The sequence below is a fragment of the Pristis pectinata genome, chromosome 3, assembly GCF_009764475.1.
Source record: "Pristis pectinata isolate sPriPec2 chromosome 3, sPriPec2.1.pri, whole genome shotgun sequence".
Lineage (NCBI taxonomy): Eukaryota > Metazoa > Chordata > Chondrichthyes > Rhinopristiformes > Pristidae > Pristis > Pristis pectinata.
This window is the reverse complement of record NC_067407.1, coordinates 130,411,545-130,431,377: the sequence shown is the minus strand read 5'-3', so window position 1 is coordinate 130,431,377 and position 19,833 is coordinate 130,411,545. Positions and strand designations below refer to the sequence as shown.

Genomic DNA, 19,833 nt, shown 5'->3' with positions numbered 1-19,833 from the left:
AGCCCTTCTCCCACTTTAATAAACCCCAGGTAAATTGCACAGGAACACCTGCGGGTGAAATTGGTATGGGCAATTAGTTAGGAGTATAAACTCCAGTGGGCCACTGGATGGGAAAGTTGGTAAGAGAGGATAGTGAAATGGTTGGGAATGAATTAAATAGAGATGGAAAGAAGGGTTTGGAATGAGAATCTGTTATAATGTATGTGGAAACAAAGTATTCATATTTAAATATCAAATTTTTGTTAATATATTGAAAATATACTTGATAGCAAGGGTGATTTATTTTGATAGCACAGGATATTTTCCTAATGCATCTTCATTTAAGGATAAAACTGATAAGCCTAAACAGTAACTTGCCTGCCCTTGTTGACATTATAAAGATTAATTACTCACATATTGTTTAGAATGCAGTTTAGCCAAGCTTTTCCTATGTGGCGACTGATATTATCTATTGAGTTCCAAATACCTTTTCTGGTGCAGTTCTATTTTGTTGACTTTTTTCCCACTTTATTTTATTTTTTACAGACTATGAATGACTTTGATTATTTAAAACTACTGGGAAAGGGCACTTTTGGCAAAGTGATTTTAGTCAAGGAAAAGGCAACTGGGAAATATTATGCAATGAAGATTCTAAAGAAAGAAATTATTATTGCAAAGGTAGGCACAAATGGTTTATTGAAAAATTGAAAATATTCTTGTAGTTGGAATTGTAAAGTGGTGACTTTTTAAGAAAAGAACAATGGACAATGAATACCTTGAAAGTGCGTTGAGTTACTTTGTTTCTGATGTTTTATTGACAGAAATTGATTCATGTTACAAGGATGTCCTGATTTATAGCGTTTTTGTACTTTTCCCTCCTAAGTTCTTAAATACAAGAAAGCTCTCTAAATGTAGACATGAGAGACTGCAGATACTGGCAGACCCGTCCTGATGCAGGTTCTCGGCCCGAAACGTCGACTGTTCATTTCCCTCCATAGATGCTGCCTGACCTGCTGAGTTCCTCCAGCATTTTGTGTGTGTGACTCTCTAATTGCACTGTGATTATTATATAAATCATAGTTTTTGTCGTAGAACTTGAGATAAAACCTAACTAATCATCCAGCTTCCCTATAAGCAATAGACAATGCAAAATTTGAAACTTAAGCTTTAAAGACATACCTAGTGGCTTATGTGGGGAAATAAACTGTTTTACCTTTTGCTAAATCCAAATCTGACTGATGCTTTCTTTCCTACTCGTGATGGTAGTCTTGCACTGTCATGCAATGGAGAAGAACTGAAGCAGTGTTCGAGGTGGCAACATAACTACAAGGTCTCTCTCTAAGACACAGGAGGAAAACCAAGTACTTGCCCTTACACAGCATCACAAAACAAATTACTTCCAACAAATCATTGAGATTCTCCCAAAACCTGGGTCTTTATTCTTTGGAACATAGAAGAATGTGGGGCGACCTTATAGAAATGTTTAAAATTATGAGGGGCATAGATAAGGTGGATGGTAACAGTCTTATTCCCAGGGTAGGGGAGTCCAAATCTAGAGGGTATAGATTTAGAGTGAGAGTAGAAATATTTAAAAGGGACCTGAGGGGCAACTTTTTCACATAAAGGGTGGTGGGTATATGGAATGAGCTGCCAGAGGAAGTGGTTGAGGCAGGTACTATAGTAACATCTAAGAAGCACTCGGACAGTTACATGTAGGGTGGGGCTTAGGGGGATATGGGCCGAATGCAGGAAATTGGGAAGAGCTGGGTGGGTACCATGGTCGGCATGGACTCGTTGGGCCAAAGGGCCTGTGTCCATGCTGTATTACTCTAGGACTCTATAACCAGAAAACTTCCACAGCCAGGGTTACATAATTCTCATTTTGTAAAAGTACAGTATTACATAAAGGGAAGAAATGGTGCCAATTCCTGTTTTAAACAATTGAACTAGTTGTGCAGGATCCCTAACAACATTACAACACTTATCTGAGCTCTTAAACACTATACCAAAGGCAGTGGAACAAAAATGGTAGTTTTCAGTAGAATGCTATACAATTTGAATCTATATCACATTCAGAAGTACCTATGCAAACTTCAACTTTCTAAAAAAGCCAATGTTAATCATATCGTTAGTGTGCACTATGCTAAAAATATATCTGATTTATAACTGAAGTTGACAGTATAATACAGTATGTGCGTAACATTTAACAGGCCTTACCATAACTCTTATAGAACATTAGAATTAAACAGAGTTTTGATAAAAGTGTTCTGCAGAGTGAGGTAGAATTCTGACACCTTTTTAATTAGCTAGAAATGTCCACTCTGTTATCTTGTTGATAAATGCAATTAGAAACCACTTTTATGAATCCTATAAAGTCTTCCATAGGTATTCCTTGCTGCTGCTACACGATTAGCTCATAAGTCTCATTGCTCTTTTATGGAAAATTATGGCAGCCAAGAACACCTAATCACACTTTGGTGCTTGTATGCTGCATTAAATAATTGATCATGAATGGGGGTTAAATTGGTATCAATGTATATTAATGTAAGCTTTGTGCTACACTTAATGTAGGAATAAAATTAGGAAATAAAACCTTGGATCAAATTGATTTCCTATTATTTTCTTCTCCCCACACTTGGACAGCTACTAAATTCATAAAATTTATTTTAAATGTGATAAAATATGCAGTGGCACAATACACATGCAATTAGTGATTTAAATATATTCTGGGAGGTGTCAATATTTGTTTTACATTAGCTTCATATGTTTATTTTCATTGCTGGAAGTGGTTGATCAATGCATGGATATGCAAGGCCTATGCACAGAACTAAATGTGGGGCCTCCACCAGGGACCAAGGCAAAAGTGACATCCCTGTTGCCATAATAAAAGAAAATTACTCACACCCATTGGGTTAAAATATGCAAGCTTTTAAAAATACTGCTTTATTATTACTGCAGTATGTAAAATTTCACAGACCTTTTTTGTTGCATTCCACTATAGATTACTGATTTACTGAGTCAGGGTGGGAGAGAATATGTGAAAGAATGCTGAGGAACAGTCAAAACATTAATTATGATTATTGATTTGGTTTAAATATCTAACTTTTCTGACTATTGTTCCTTGGTCTGCAGTGCTCTGGTTTCACCCAAATGCCAATGTTCAATCAGAGGAGTACACATCAAGCAATTGTCAAAATAACAAGATTACCATTCATGTCTTTTCCAAATTTTAAACCAAACAAAAAGCTGGGTGTTTGTGTACTGCTGCCCGGAATATGTAGTGGTCTGATTGATTTGTTATTAAAATAATTAATGATGCACTTGGCATAAAACTAAACTCTGGAACTACTCAGCATGTCAGGCAGCAGCTGTGGAAAAACCAAATTAATGTTTTGGAGTGAAGATCATTCATCAGAAATGGGTAAAATGAAGAGATACTCTGGTTTTAAGATGGAGAGAAAAGGGAGAAGAGTAGGAGAGAGAAGAAAGGATCTATGAAGGGGTGAAAAGTGGAAGAGATTAAAGGACATGATGAAACTGAGATGAAGGAGGATGGTAATGGTGCAAGTAAGGAAACAAGATCAGTTGTTGGGTAGAACGGGTGAAACAGAATACTTCGCTGAAATTCAGAGGAAAATACTGTGAATGCTGGAAATCTGAAACAAATACTCAAAATGATGATCATCTGAATTTTTTAAACTTAAAAAGCAGTACTCGTTGGGCCAGAAGGGCCTGTTACCATGCTGTATAAATAAAGTTTTAAAGTTTTATTGTTGATCCCAGTACCCTGCCTTATGCCCATTAGATGGTGAAGTGCTGCTGAAGCTTTAGTTGAGTAGAAGGCCAAGGACAAAGATGTCAGAGAAGATACAGTCTGCTGGAGAGTTAAAGTGAGGTGCTTGGAAGCTCAGGGAAATTTGCAGGCCAAAGGAAGATGTTCTGCAATTTGGTCACTCAAGAGTCTCAGCAACATAGAGAAGACCAAATATGAGGTTGGCAAGGTAGTGCAGCAGTTGGTTCTGCTGACTCAAAGCTCTGGGGACCTGACTTAGATCCCAACTTCTGTGCAAACTCCACACAGACAGCACCATTCTCCTTGTAACTGTTTTTTTTATCAATGCTGTAGGTTCCTCCTAAATTTCAAAGACTTATTGGTGCGTTAATTGGTGGTGTGGGAAAATAGAAAAAGAATCAGAGGAATTGATGGGATGTGAGAGAGAGAGTATAAGTTGCAAGGCTATAGGGAAGTAAGGAGAGGGGGGATTGCTCTTTTGGGAACTGGTATTTTGGAAAATATTGTGGGAAGGGAAGTAGGTGTTGGCGGTGATGGAGGTGAATAAGAGCATCCTGGAGGGGAGGGGGAGGTTGTATTTATTGGAGATGAGATGATCCATTGAATATGAAGGCTTGTAGGGTTGAAGGCGAGGATAATGGAAATGCCAGCCTGGTGTCTATCACTTGAACTCTGCACAACATTCCCAGTCTCACTTCTTTGCTTCTGCCTGCCATACAATTGCAAAAAATTGCCTTATCTTTTGACTACTGGCTCATTGCAGATTCTGGGCTGAACATTGGTAATCATAGTTGTAAATTTTGGATTTCTGGTATCAGCTGTACTTTGCTCTGATAATTGCATAATCATGTTTCTCCCCCAATTTGTGTTTTCTCCAGATTGACCTTTTGTTCCTTAATGACCCTCTTTCAGTTTGTACTATAATCTCATCCTCATTTATTCGGTTTTATTCTTCCTGCCACAAACCACTCTCGTGTTCCCTCTTCCCCCGAACCTTTCTCTCGATGTTAAACCCTGTTTTTCTCTAACTTCTTCTAATGAATGGCCACAGACTTGAAACATTTCTCTGATGCTTTTGCCACAGATTCTGCCTGACCTGCTGACTATTTCTGGTATTACTTTCAGTGCAGATGTCCAAAATCCACATTATCTTGCTTTTGTATTATTGGTCTTTAACTTTGGAAAGGTATGCATTTGGAAAGGCATGGTCTGCTTAGGGACAGTTAACATAGCTTTGTGCAGGGCAGGTCAGGCCTTACAAACTTGATTCTGTTTTTTGAGGAGGTGACAAAGGTGCTTGATGAGGATAAGGCAGCAGATGTTATCAGGCATTTGATGAGGTCCCTCATGGTAGGTTGATTCAGAAGATAAAGATGCATGGGATCCAGAGTGAATTGCGAGTTTGGATTTGGAAGACAGAGAGTAGGGCTAGATGTCTGTGACCTGTGGTGTTTCACAAGTATAGGTGCTGTTGGTTCTGTTGTTTGTGATATATATCAGTGATTTTGAAAATGTAGATGGGTAGACTAGCAAGTTTGTGGATAACATCAAGATTGGCAGAGTTGTGTGCAGTATAAAGGACTATCAAAAAATACAGCGGGATATGTCAGTTACAGATATGGGCAGAGAAGCAGCAGATGGAATTTAATCCAGCCAAGTGTGAGGTGTTGCACTTTGGGAGTTCAGATGAAAAGAGAAAGTATACAGTAAATGGTAGGCCCCTTAATAGCATTGAGGTACAAAGTGATCTTGGGGTCCAAGTCCATACTTCACTGAAAGTGGCTACGCAAGTGGATGAGGTGGTACAGAAGGCGTATGGCATGTTTGTCTTCATTGGTAGGGGCATTGAGTATAAGAGTAAGGAAGTCGTGCTGCAGCTTTATAAAACTTTAGACTGCACTTGGAGTATTGTGTGCATTTCTGATCTCCCCATTACAAGAAGGATGTGGAGACTGTGGAAAGGTTGCAAAAGAGGTTTGCCAGGATGCTGCCTGGATTAGAGGGTATGAGCTATAAGGAAAGGTTGGACAAGCTTGAGTTTTTCTCCCTAGAGTGTTGGAGGCTGAGGGGAGACCTGATAGAGGTTTTTTAAAATTATGAGAGGCATGGATGGTACAGACAGTCAGAATCTGTTCCCTAGGGTAGAAATATCAAACACCAGAGGACATGCTTTTAAGGTTGGGTGGTGGGGGGGGAGCTTAAAGGCAACGTGAGGGGCAAGTTTTTTTACACAGAGAGTGGTCGGTGCCTGGAATGGGTTACCAGAGGTAGTAGTGGAAGGAGGCAGCTTGGTGGCTTTTAGATATTAAGGGAATGGAGGGATATGGATGATACACAGGAAGAGGACACTTAATATAAATTTGCATCAAGATCGGCGCAACATTGTGGGATGAATGGCCTGTCCCGTGCTGTACTGTTCTATGTTCTAAATATATTTGCCTTTTTAAAATTTCTTCAGTCTATTTATAAAGTTTCCCATATCGAACAACAATTATAATTTACCATAATCAAAATATGGGGTTCAGTAATGGTTTTTATTGAGCCACTAATTTTTTTTCCATTTTGAATCCTAGGAGTTCCCTGTTTAGTAGTTTTGTTCTTGTAGGTATTTAAGAAAAGTGTTTTCAAATTGAATCAGTTATTTAATGTTTACGGAAATGAAGCACTCCAGACTGAGCATACTTTTCTAAAAAAAATCTTAAGCACATCTCTTTTATATTTTCCTCTCAGTAACTGTTAGTGTTCCATTAGAATGGGCACAACAGCAGTGTGGTTATACCACTGGGCAAGTAATCCAGAGACCTCGGCTAGTTCTCTCAATATCAAATACCACAATCATGTCTAGGGAATTTAAAATTAATTTAATTCTGAAATAAAATGCATATTATTAAATTATTAGTTATGATATCCATAAATCTGCCGGTATCACTCCATCTGTTTCATAATGTCCTTTGAGGAAGAAATCTGCTATCCTTAGTTGGACTCTCAGAAATATGGCTGATTCTTAATTGCTCTCAAATGGCTTACCAAACCACTTAATTCAAAGGGAGTTAGGGATGGCAATAAATGCTGCCCTAAACAATTCCCTTATTCCATGAGTGTACAATTAAGATTGCTTAAATTGATTATGTTCTAATTATTTGAGGAATTATTAGCAATAAGATTACTAATCAAGAAACATAACCACAACCCTATCTAATAACTTCAATAATTTTGGTTGACATATTTGGTTTAACTAGGCTAACCCTATAACAACAAAACTAATATGAAAAAGCTTTATATTCAAGTTTAATCATTTATTCAAAATTGCTCTTAAAAGTTGTTTTCCCTTTTATTAGGATGAAGTGGCGCACACCCTTACAGAAAGCAGAGTATTAAAAAACACTAGGCATCCATTTTTAACGGTAAGTACTAAAGACCACTAATTTTTCTGCTGTCCAGGCATCAGTGAGTGTAAGATCTAAATTTTTGTACTTTTCTTCTACTAAATATAACTTCAATACAATCAGATGTACATAATTGATTGATACAATGATTGTGATTGTTATTGTTGTACTATTGCTCTGCGATTTATATATCAACATCTGTTTGCCAATAAAATTAAAGCATTGAAATAGAAACTGCCGAAGCAATCCTGTATTGGCAATATAGAACTGAAGTGCATATAATATGATGAAATTATTTAACATCGAAAAGAAAAAAAAGTGCAGATGTTGGAAATCTGAAATAAGAACAGAAAGTGCTGGATATTCTTATCAAGTCAAACAGCACCTCTGGAAACACAGTTAACATTTCTGGTCAATGAGTTTTCATCATAATAGGTCCATTCTGATGAAAAGTCATTGTCTTGAAATATTCGCTCTTTTTTCTTCATGGTCACTGCTGACCTGCTGAGTATTTACGTCAATTTCTGTTTTCATTTCAAACTATCTGAAATCGGGCAGGGTCCTTGAGGAATATAAAGGAAACAGCTAAGAACTTAAACATAGAATCGGGGGCTAAAAGGGGCCTATGAATGTCCTTGGTGATTAGGATTAAGGAAAATCTTAAGGCATTTTGTACATTAAAAGCAAGAGGGTAGTTAGGGAAGTGCAAGACCACTCAAGGACAAAGGAGGGAATTTATGCCTGGAACCAGAGGAAGTCAGTGAGATACAAAAGGAGTACTTTGCACCAAGGAGAAGGACATGGAGGATAGTGAGATCAGGGATGGATATTCTAGGGCATGTTGGTATCAAGGAGGAGATGATGTTGGATTTCTTGAAGAACATCAAGATGGATAGGTCCCCAGGGCCTGATGCGATCTATCCCAGGTTATTGAGGGAGGCAAGAGAGAGAATACAGAGGCCTTGACAGAGATTTTTGTGTCCTCTTTAGCCACAGTGAAGTCCCAGAGGACTGGAGAATAGTCAGTGTTGTTCCTCTGTTTAAGAAAGGCAATAGGGATAATCCAGTGAATTATAGGTCGATGGGCCTTACATCAGTGGTAGAGAAATTACTGGAGAGCATTCCTAGGGATAGGATCAACTCACATTTGGTAAAGCATTGACTTATTAGGGATAGTCAACTTGGCTTAGTGTGGGAGAGATCATGTCTTACAAACTTGATTGAGTTTTTGAGGAGGTGTTGAAGATGATTTATGAGGGTAGGGCAGTGGATGTTGTCAACATGGACTTGAGTAAAACATTTAGCAAGGTCCCTCATTGTAGGCTGATCCAGAGGATTAAGTCACATGGGATCCATGGTGACTTGGTGGATTAGATTCAAAATTGGTTTGGCCATTGAAGACAGAAGGTAGTGCAGGATGGGTATAATTCTGACTGGAGGTCTGTGACCAGGGGTGTTCTGCACTCTTGCATGTGATATGCAGTATATAAATTCTTTCGACAATAACGTAGGTGGGCTGATTAGTAAGTTTGCAGGTGACACAAAAATTGGCCGAGTTGTGGATAGTAAGGAAGTTTGTCAAAGGATACAACAGGATATAGATTAGTTGGAAGTATGGGCAGAGAAATGGCAGATGGAGTTTAATCTGGCCAAATGTGAGGTGTTACACTTAGCGAGGTCAAAGTGGAAAGTATACAGTAAATGGCAGGAGCTTTGATGTACGGAGGGATCTTGAGGTGCAAGTCCACAGCTTTTTGAAAGTGACAACACAAGTGGATAGAGTGGTGAAGAAGGCATATGTCATGTTTGCCTTCATTGTTTAGGGCATTGAGAATAAAAGTCAGGAAGTCATGTTGCAGCTTTATAAAACTTTGGTTAAGTTGCATTTGGGGCACTGTGTGCAGTTCTGGTCTCAGCATTATAGGAAGGATGTGGAGGCTTTGGAGAGGGTGCAGAAGAGGTTCACCAAGAAGTTGCCTGGATTAGAGAGGATTAGCTATAAGGAGAGGTTGGGCAAACTAGAATTGTTTTCTCTGGAGTATTGGAGGCTGAGAAGTGACCTGAGAGAAGCGTTAGAAAATTATGAGAGGCATAGATAGGTTAGATAGTCTTTTTACCAGGTTGGAAATGTCAAATACCAGAGGGCATATGTTTAAAGTGAGAGCAGGAGAATTGAAAACTTGGAATGAGAGTGGGAGAATTGAAAAAGAGATGAATCTGGTTGCTTGCCTGTGAGTTTCACTTGCAGGAATTTAAGAGGTAAGTCAACTAATTGTTAGTTAATAGGTGATTGGCTAATTAGCTACTTATCAGCTGCTAATAAAAAGAAGTTAGGGTCAAGAGGAGTGGCCATTTTGAGAGGGGCTGCTGTCTCGTCAAAGTGCTGTTAGTTGTCTAAGGGTGGGCTTTGATGAATACTGGGCTTCAGTGAGGAGGGTGAGCAGAGCTAAGGTAAGGTGAAGGTAGGTTCTTATTCTTCTTTTGTCTCTTTAACTTCCCTCAAAGCTTTTTAGTTATGGCACGTGAGCTCAGACCTGTGCCATGCTCCTCCTGCACAATGTGGGAACTTGGAGGCTGCCAGTGTCTCTGATGACTACATGTGCAGGAAGTGTGTCCAGCTGCTGCTCCTGACAGACCGCATGACGGCACTGGAGCTGCGTATGGATTCACTTTGGAGCATCTGTGATGCTGAGAATGTGGTGGATAGCACGTTTAGTGAGTTGGTCACACCGCAGTTTAAGGGCCGAGGGAACGATAGGGAACGGGTGACTAACAGGCAGAGCAGTAGTATGAAGGTAGTGCAGGAGTCCCCTGTGGTCATCTCCCTCCAAAACAGATATACCGCTTTGGATACTATTGGGAGAAATGGCTCATCAGGGGAAGGTAGCATTAGCCAGGATTATGACACCATGAGTGGCTCTGCTGCACAGGAGGGCAGGAAAAAGAGTGGCAGAACTATAGTTGTAGGGGATTTCATGGTAAGGGGAATAGACAGGAACAACTTTGGCCACAAATGGAACTCCCGGTTGGTGTGTTGCCTCCCAGGTGCAAGGGTCAGGGCATTCTGGAAGGGGAGGGTGAACGGCCAGTTGTCGTGGTGCATGTAGGTACTAATGATATAGGAAAAAAATGGGATGATATCCTACAAGCCAAATTTAGGGAGCTAGGAGATAGATTAAAAAGTAGGACCTCAAAGGTAATAATCTCAGGATTAATACCTGTGCCATGTGCTAGTCAGAGTAGGAATAGCAGCATAGTTAGGATGAATATGTGACTTGAGCAGTGGTGCAGGAGGGAGGGTTTCCTGGGGCATTGGAACTGGTTCTGGGGGAGGTGGAATCAGTACAAACTGGACGGTCTACACCTAGGCAGGGCTGGGATCAATGTCCAAGGGGGATTGTTTGCTAGTGCTGTTGGGGAGGGTTTGGGCAGGGAGATGGGAATCCATGCAGAAAGACAGAGAAGCAAAGCAGAGACCAGAGCAAAAGTTAGAAAAGAGTGGAGTACAGAAAAGTCAAATGCAAAAGACACAAAGGTTAGATTCTAAAAGGACGATGAGTTAAGGGCACTTTATCTGAATACCTGTAGTGTTTGAAACCAGGTCAGTGAACTTGTAGAACAAATCAGTACAAACGGGTATGATTTACTGGTCATTACAGAAATGTGGTCGCAGGGTGGAGATGATTGGGAATTAAATATCCAAGGGTATCAGGTAATACGGAAGAATAGGCAGGAAGATAAGGGAGGTGGGGTAGCACTCTTAATTAAGAATGAGATCCAAGGAGCAGAATGTTGAGTCCATCTGGGTAGAGATTAGGAAAAGTAAAGGGAAAAAAATCACTGGTGGGAGTTGTCTATAGGCCATCGAATAATAACAATACAGTGGTACAGGCAATAAACCAAGAAATATCTGATGCATGTAAGAATGGAACAACAGTTGTCGTGGGGGATTTTAGCTTCCACATAAATTGAGCAAATCAAGTTGGTCGAGGCAGTCTTGAGGAAGACTTCATAGAATGCATCTGTGTTAGCTTCCTTGCACATCATGTTAGTGAACCTCGTAGGGAAAATGCTATCTTAGATCTGATCCTGTGCAATGAAGCAGGTAAAATTAACAATCTTGTAGTTAGGGATCCTCTTGGAGAGAGTAACCATAGTATGATTGAATTTCTCATACAAATGGAGGGTGCAATGGTTGGATCTAAAACCAGTGTATTATGCCTAAACAAGGGAGACTACAACAGGATGAGGGAGGAGTTGGCTGGCATAGACTGGGAACAGAGGCTATATGGTAGAACAGTGGAAGAGATTTTTCATGGTGCTCAACAAAAGTATATTCCAGTTAAAAGCAAGGATGGGGAGAGCCAGCCTTGGATAACTAAGGAAATAAAAGAAGGCATCAGGCTAAAAGTTCACGCATACAAAGTCGCCAAGAGTAGTGGGAAACTGGAAGATTGGGGAAATTTTAAAAAGCAACAAAGAACCACTAAGCAAGCAATAAGGAAAAGGAAGATAGATTATGAAAGTAAACTGGCACAAAATATAAAAACAAAGAGTAAAAGTTTTTATAATTATATAAAGTGGAAAAGGGTGACTGAAGTGAATGTAGGTCCCTTGGAAGATGAGAAGGGGGAATTAATATTGGGTAATGTGGAAATGGCCAAGGCCTTGAATGACTATTTTGTGTTGGTCTTCACATTGGAAGACATGACGAACATGCCAAATAGAGATGTTATGGATGTGATGGGAGGTGAGGACCTCGATACAATTGCTGTCACTAAAGAGGTAGTGATGAGCAAACTAGTGGGCCTAAAGGTAGACAAGTCCCTAGCACCTGGTGGGATGCATCCCAGGGTATGGAAAGAAATGGCAGAAGTTATAGTAGATGCATTTGTGTGATAATTTACCAAATTCTCTGGACTCTGGGCAGGTCCCGGCGATTGGAAGACAGCGAATGTCACACCACTGTTTAAAAAAGGATGTAGGCAAAAGGCAGGTAACTATAGGCCAGTTAGCTTAATGTCTGTAGTTGGGAAAATACTTGAAGCTATCATTAAGGAAGAAATAACAAGACACCTGGATAGAATTGGTTCCAACAGGCAGACGCAGCATGGATTCAGGAAGGGAAGGTTCTGTTTGACAAACTTACTGGGTTTGTTTGAGGATATAATGACCACAGTGGATTGAGGGGAACAGGTGGATGTTGTATAATGTATTAGCATGGATAGAGGATTGGTTAACCAACAGAAGGCAGAGAGTTGGGATAAATGTGTGTTTCTCTGGTTGGCAATCAGTGGTGAGCGGGGTGCTGCCGGGGTTGGTGCTGGGCCCCCAACTGTTCACGATATACATTAACAATTTGGAAGAGGGGACTGAGTGTAGCGTATCTAAATTTGCTGATGACACTAAATTGAGTGGAAAAGCAAATTGTGCAGAGGATGTGGAGAGTCTGCAGAAAGATATAGATAGGTTAAGTGAGTGGGCAAGGGTCTGGCAGATGAAGTACAATGTTGGTAAATGTGAGATCATCCACTTTGGAAGGAAAAATAGAAGATCAGATTATTATTTAAATGGTGAAAGATTGCAGCATGCTGTTGTGCAGAGGGACTTGGGAGTGCTTGTGAATGAATCGCAAAAGGTTGGTTTGCAGGTGCAACAGGTTATTAAGAAGGCAAATGGAATGCTGGCCTTCATTGCTAGAAGGATTGAATTTAAGATCAGGAAGGTTATGCTTCAACTGTACAGGGTACTGGTGAGGCTGCACCTGGAGTACTGCATGAAGTTCTGGTCTCCTTACTTGAGAAGAAAAATACACTGGCTTTGGAGGCGATGCAGAGGAGGTTCACCAGGTTGATTCCAGAGATGAGGGGGTTAGCCTATGAGGAGAGATTGAGTCGCCTGAGACAATACTCGCTGGAATTCAGAAGAATGACAAGAGATCTTATAGAAACATAAAATTATGAAGGGATAGACAAGATAGAGGCAGGAAGTTTGTTTCCACTGGTAGGTGTGACTAGAACTAGGGGATATAGCCTTAAGATTCAGGGGAATAGATTTAGGGTGGAGATGAGGAGAAACTGCTCTTCCCAAAGAGTAGTCAATCTGTGGAATTCTCTGCCCAGGGAAGCAGTGGAGGCTACCTCATTAAATATGGGTAAGACACAGTTAGATAGATTTTGCATAGTAGGGGAATTAAGGGTTATGGGGAAAAGGCAGGTCGGTGGATCTGAGTCCACGGTCAGATCAGCCGTGATCTCATTGAATGGTGGAGCAGGCTCGACAGGCCAGATGGCCTACTCTTGCTCCTATTTCTTATGTTCTTATGAGAGGGTGAAAGTTTAAAGAAAATGTGTGAGGCCATTTTTTTTTTGCACAGAGTGGTGGGTGCGTGGCACGCGTGCCAGGGGAGGTTGTGGAAGCAGATATGATAGCAATGTTTTAGAGGCATATAGACAGGCACACGAACAGGATTAGAGATCATATAGATGGGATTACTTTAATTTGGTATCATGTTTGGCACAGACATTATGGGCTGAAGGGCCTGTTCTTGTGCTGTACTGTTCTGTGTTCTATCTGCAATATTTGTGCATGTAACCAGTGGTAATTCATAATGAAGATGTAATAAAATGAATGATAATGAAGACAAAATAAAATAATACTTAAGTTCTTGCAGCATTATGCATTTAAGCCACTTAGTTTTGTTTGTAAGTAGACAGCAGAAAGAACATTAATATAAAAGAAAGCTGTAGTTGTACTTTCGATTGGATCAGATTTCACCCATTTTTTAAAAATAAATGGTTAGTTAAAGAAAAAGTTCAAATTTAATGTAATGTTATTAACAGCTCTTTGTAAGCACATACCATATCCCAAATTACCATGAGTTATGATGTTGTCAAAAGCAGCACTTTAGCTATGCACACACAAACATTTTCTGATTTTAAAGATGTATATTTTTAATACTTTTTCTTGAATTACAATAATTTTTACATTTCTTTGGAAAATCTGTACATTATGAAATGCCAGACAGAATGCCTGCTCAGTGGAAGTACTTCCTTCTGTACAATTAAAATCTCACTAGGGTAAATAAAAGTTAGTCCAAGAAAGAAGTATCAAATTGTTTTCTTATTTTCTGGTTGATAAAACACCTGGTGTCTTTAATGCTTTATAGTATTACTGGAGCTGCTTTGAAAAGACACTTACATAGCCTTTTGTTATTAAAACTATTAATGCCAAGAGAAAAACAGTAAAATATTGGTTATCTCATTGTTGTATAAATTTAATCAAAGTTAAATAATATACAAAGTTCTCTCTACATCTATGATTCTTTTTATTGCAGTCTTTGAAGTATTCTTTCCAAACTAAGGACCGTTTATGTTTTGTCATGGAGTATGTGAATGGTGGAGAGGTAAGTTTTATTTTTTTGAAGAGAGATCTATGGTGAACAATCCAGTATTTTGTATTCATTTTGCAGTCATTAAATTTAAAAATAATTAAAATTTTTTTTAGAACATCTTTTTTTCTCATTTAAGCATGAATCAGTTTATAATGAAGCAAATTGATTAATGAGTAGCATTAAAGTGAGTAAAGAGAAAATCATCTTCGTACTTATCCACTTGTTGGTAAAACTTTTTAAGTAGTTTTGATCTCAAGGGGTCAATATGATTATAAGGGTATCATTGAGTGACTAACATCTGTTAAGTTTTTAACATTGTTCACACCCAATTCAATGCAGTGAATGTTTATGCGTATAAGTACAGCTTTATATTCACATGGGCATAGGAAGTCTCAATGTTGTAGGATCCACAATTTCCACAATATTATAATTTAAATAGGGCACTGCCTCTGTGATTTTGTACTGCAGATGTTGAGCTTGCTTTTCTATGCCAAAGGTTAACATCTGCGCATTTCCTATTTTGTAAGCATTATTTATTTGTCGCAGTTATTCATTTCTATTCCTTTTGTTATACTTTAGATTCATTTCTATTTATTATCTACCAAAAAATATACTGTTCCCCCTTTGTCTTCCTGTACAATGGAATAGCTGGTTTATTGTGACAACTAAAGGATGGTTCCAAGCTTTATTTTAAAAAATTGATTAATAAAAGTCAGATGAGCTCAGAGCATGAGTCAGCATGAGGAATTATGCTATGATTGCAATCACAGGAGCATAGTCAAGGCAAGGGCAGAACTGGCAATGCTTGTCTACACCCTTCTTAAATGCTGTCAGTGACTCTGTCTCCACCACTTCCTCTGGCCATCCATTGCAGTTACTCACCACTGTGGAAAAAGTTCCCCTTCAGGGAGTGATAAATCTCTTACCCCTTCCGCCATATCTATGTCCTTTTGTTTTATTTATCTTTGATATGGAGAAAAGTTTCTTGCAGTCTACCCCTTCAATACCCATCATAATTTTATATACCTCAATCATGTCCCATCTTTGCCCCCTTCGCTCTAGGGAGAAAAGACCTGAAATGCTCCATTCCAGGCAACATCCTGATGAATCTCGTCTGCATCCTCTCCAGTGCTGTCACATCTTTCCTGTAGTGTGATGACCAGAACTGCTCACAGTACTTCAGCTGAGGTCTGACGAATGTTTTATAAAGTGGAAGCATAACTTCCCTGCTCTTGTATTCAATTCCCCAACCATTGAAGGCCATTACCCCTTATGATGCCTTAACCATATTACCTACCTGCGCTGCCACCTTCAAGGATCCTTGGATTAGTACACCAAGGTTCCCCTGTTCGTCATTACTCCCTAGGACTCCACCATTCATGATTTATGTCCAAGTCTCATTAGTGCTCCCAAAATGCTTCACTTCACATTTATCTGGATTAAACTTCATCTGCCATTTTTCAGCCCATTTCACTCACACATCAATATTACCCTATGGGCTAAGACTAACCTCCATACTGTCAACAACTCCACCAATCTTCGTGTCATCTGTATCATGCTTCCCACATCCACATCCAAATCATTTACAGCAAAGTTCCCAGAACTAATCCCTGTGGAACACTACTAGTCACAGGCCTCCAATCACAAAAACAGCTCTGAATCATCACCCTCTGTCTCCCATCACCAAGCCAATTTTGGATCTAATTTACCTACTTGCTCTGTATCCTAACATTTTGGGCCATTTTCCTTTGTAGGACCTAGTCAAAGACCTTACTGAAGTCCATGTAAACTGCATTGACTGCACTGCCCTGATCAATAAACTTTTCAAAAAATTCAATCAGATTCATCAGATGGAATCTGCTCTGATTAGTCCCTACCTTTCCAAAGGATATAATATCCTATCCCTCAGAATTTTTCCCCTACTACTGATGTTAGGCTTGCAGTAATTCATTTTTCACTGCTGCCCTTCTTGAAAAGTGGGATCCACACTTGTCTTCCAGTCATCTGGACTGGGGGAGAGGGGTGGGTGGGGAGAGTCCCACTACTGCTTAGAGAGAACATCACAGCAGTACTTATGATGTCCTAGAGGCATCATCCAATGACGCCTTAAGCATAGAACTTTGGGATAAGAGAGAGGCAATCCCTTTGCAGCAGGATTGTACTCTAACTACCTAATAATCAGCAGGAATTAGAGGAACAGATATGTAAGCAAAATACAATAGGGTTATAGTAGTGGGGATTTTAATTTTCCCAATAGTGGCTAGGATTGCCTTAATGCAAGGGGCTTTGATGGGGAAGAATTTGTTAAGTGCATGTAAGAGATTTATTTTGAGACAATATGTAATAGTCATATTAGAGATGGGACTATACTTGACCTATTCTTAGGAAATGAAATTGGACAGTAGTGGAAATGTCATTGTGCATACACTTTGGGAACAGTGATTAACAGGTCAAATTAAGGTCTTAAGTTGGGGGAAAGCTGATTTTGATAGCATGAGAGGACCTGGCAGAAGTAGATTGGGAGCAGGTGCTTGCAGGTAAAACAACATCAGACAAATGGTAGTCTTTAAAAGAGAATTAGAGAGAGTTCAGAGCCGGCATGTTCCAATAAGGTTGAAAGGAAATGATGGAAACTTGAGCCTTGGATGACAAAGGATATTGAATGTTTGATCAGGGAAAATAAAGGAAGCAAAGGACAGGTATAGGCAACTGGAATCAAGTGAATCTTTTAAGGAAGGCAGAGAGTGTAGGAAAGAAATTAGAAGGGCAAAAAGGGGCCATGAAATATCCTTGGCAGATAAGATTAAAGAGAGTCCCAAGACATTATATAAGTATATTAGTACCAAGAGGGTAGCCATGGAAATAGTGGTTCCCTTGAGGACCAAAGGGGTAATCTATGTGTGGAGCTGGGGATGTGAATGAGGTCCTGACTGAATACAACTCGTATGTATTCACCAAGGAGAAGGATGTGAAAGGTGGTGAGTTCAGGGAGGGGTATGTTGATAGTCTAGAGCATGCAATATTAAGAGGGTGGTGGTGTTAGATATTTTGGAATGTGTAAGGGTGGATTAATCCAGGGGCTAGATGAAATCTATCCAGGATGCTATGGAAAGCAAGGGAGGAGATAACTGGAGCGCTGATGGAGACTTTTTCATCTTCGTTAGCCACAGATGAGCTACCAGAAGATGAGGGGATAGTTAATGTTGTTCCTTCATTTAAGAACAGCTGGTAAGTACAAGTCGGTGAGTTTTGCATCAGTGGTAGGGAAATTATTGGAGAAAATCCTAAGGGATAGGAGTTATGAACATTTGGATAGGTGGACTGATCAGGGATGGTCAGCATGGCTTTGTTTGGGGGGAAATCCTGTTTCTCTAATTTGATTTTTTTTAGGAGGTAATTAAGATTGATGAAGACAGTGTGATAGATGTTGTATATGTGGACTTCAATAAAAGATTTGACCAGGTCCTGAACATGTTGGATCCAAGCTGAGCTAGCTAATTGGATCCAAACTTGGTGATTGTGAAAGGAAGCTTCTCTGATTGGAAGTTTGTGATTAGTAGTGCACCACAGGGATCGATCCTTGGACCCTTGTTGTTTGCGATAGATATTAATGACTTGGATGTGAATGTAGAAGGTATAATAGGCTTGCTGATGATATGAACATTGGTGCTGTCACGAACCAGCAACAAAAGAAACACACTGAGCATGATTTAGTGTTAAAAACTATTTTATTAATCACTACTTATGATAATACGTAAAATAAAAGTAAAAATGTTAGTATGTTAGAATTCAAGAATGTTAAACCTCGAACGTTAACCCCAAAACTAAACTCTTCGTGTGTGTGTGTGTGACAAAGTCCAAAACTCCCAGTTCCTGAATGGTTCTTAAAGTTCAGTTCCGCAAGCCATAAGGTGAAACATGAGCAAGGGCTTCTTCAACAACCACCGTTGTCTGAAGATAAGATGTAGATGTAGAAAAACATAGAGAGAGTACATACGAAATCCAAATGTTCCACGATGGAACCCAAACGACACTCCAGTGTTTACTCGGTAGTGACTTCCTCACCCCGAAAAGCATCCGAACCGTGGTCGTCCACATACAAATACCTGTTTCCTTCTACAGGTCAGCAACAAAGTGAACTCCACCGGATTACTTCCAACTTTTCCATACATGGATTTCAGTGGTAAACACAGTTATTGTTTCTCATCCATCGATAGAGAAAAACAAGCAGGCTGGTGTCTCTCTCCCTTCTCTCTCTCTCTTTCTTCTTCTTCTGACTTCTTCAACAACGTCATTACGTCCTTTATCTTCTATTGACGTAAGCACGCCCCACACACACATACACACACACTCTCTATCTTAAAGGGACTTTCACTGAGTCCATAACAGTGCTATTGTAGATCATGAGGAAGGTTGAAATAGTAGGACGTAGATCAGATGGAAAATTGGGCAGATTGCTGACAGAAGGAATTTAATCCTGAGGTGCAAGGAGATGCATGTTGTGAAGTCAAATATAGGTAGGACATATACAGTAAATGATAGGGCACTAAGGAATGTTGATGAACTTGGAGTTCAATTCCAGAGTTCCCTGAAAGTGGCAACACAGATGGGATGGTGAAGAAGGCACATGATATGTTGGCCTTCATAGGTCAGGACATACTGTAGAATATAAAAGTTGGGATGTTGCAACTTTACAAAACACTGGTTGGGCCACACTTGGAGTATTGTGTACAGTTCTGGTTGCCACATTATAGGAAGGATGTGATTGTGCTGGAGAGAGTGCAGAGGAGATTCACCAGGATGTTTCCTGGTTTGGAGGACCTTAGTTATGGGGAGAGACTGGATAGTTTAGGCTTGTTTCCCTGGAGCAACGGAGGCTGAGTGGTGACCCGATAGAGGTATATAAAATTATGAGAGGCATAGATAGGGTAGATAGTCAGGATCTTTTTTCCATGGTAGGAGTATCAAAAACAAGAGGGCATAGGTTTAAGGTGAGAGGAAGGAGTTGCAAAGGGTACCTGAGAGGAAAGTTTTTTTTACACAGAGTGGTTGATATCAGGGACTCGCTGCCAGAGGAGGTGGTGGAATTAGATACAATCACTACATTTAAGAAGCATTTAGACAAACAATTGAAGGGGCATGGTATGGAAGGACAGGGACATAATGTGGACAAAGAACTTTGCATTCTTGCAGTAGTTTCCAGTATGACTAGGCCTCAGACTGCCACCCCTGTCTAGCTTACCTCTGATCCATTAGGCTCACTTTGTTCCTTTTTAAAGGCA

General features: G+C 39.8%; 1 protein-coding gene across 12 annotated transcripts in view; it reads left to right on the top strand.

The window, feature by feature from the left end:
• Positions 1–19,833, top strand: part of akt3a (v-akt murine thymoma viral oncogene homolog 3a) — a 426,682-nt gene that overhangs the window by 326,716 nt on the left and 80,133 nt on the right. For 11 of the 12 annotated variants that reach the window (XM_052012968.1, XM_052012966.1, XM_052012969.1 and 8 more), the window contains 3 exons: positions 526–657; positions 7,111–7,176; positions 14,495–14,563. In XM_052012968.1, coding sequence (XP_051868928.1) covers positions 526–657; positions 7,111–7,176; positions 14,495–14,563 — 267 coding nt within the window. The remainder of the gene's footprint in view (positions 1–525; positions 658–7,110; positions 7,177–14,494; positions 14,564–19,833) is intronic. The other variant, XM_052012975.1, reaches the window with a different exon arrangement.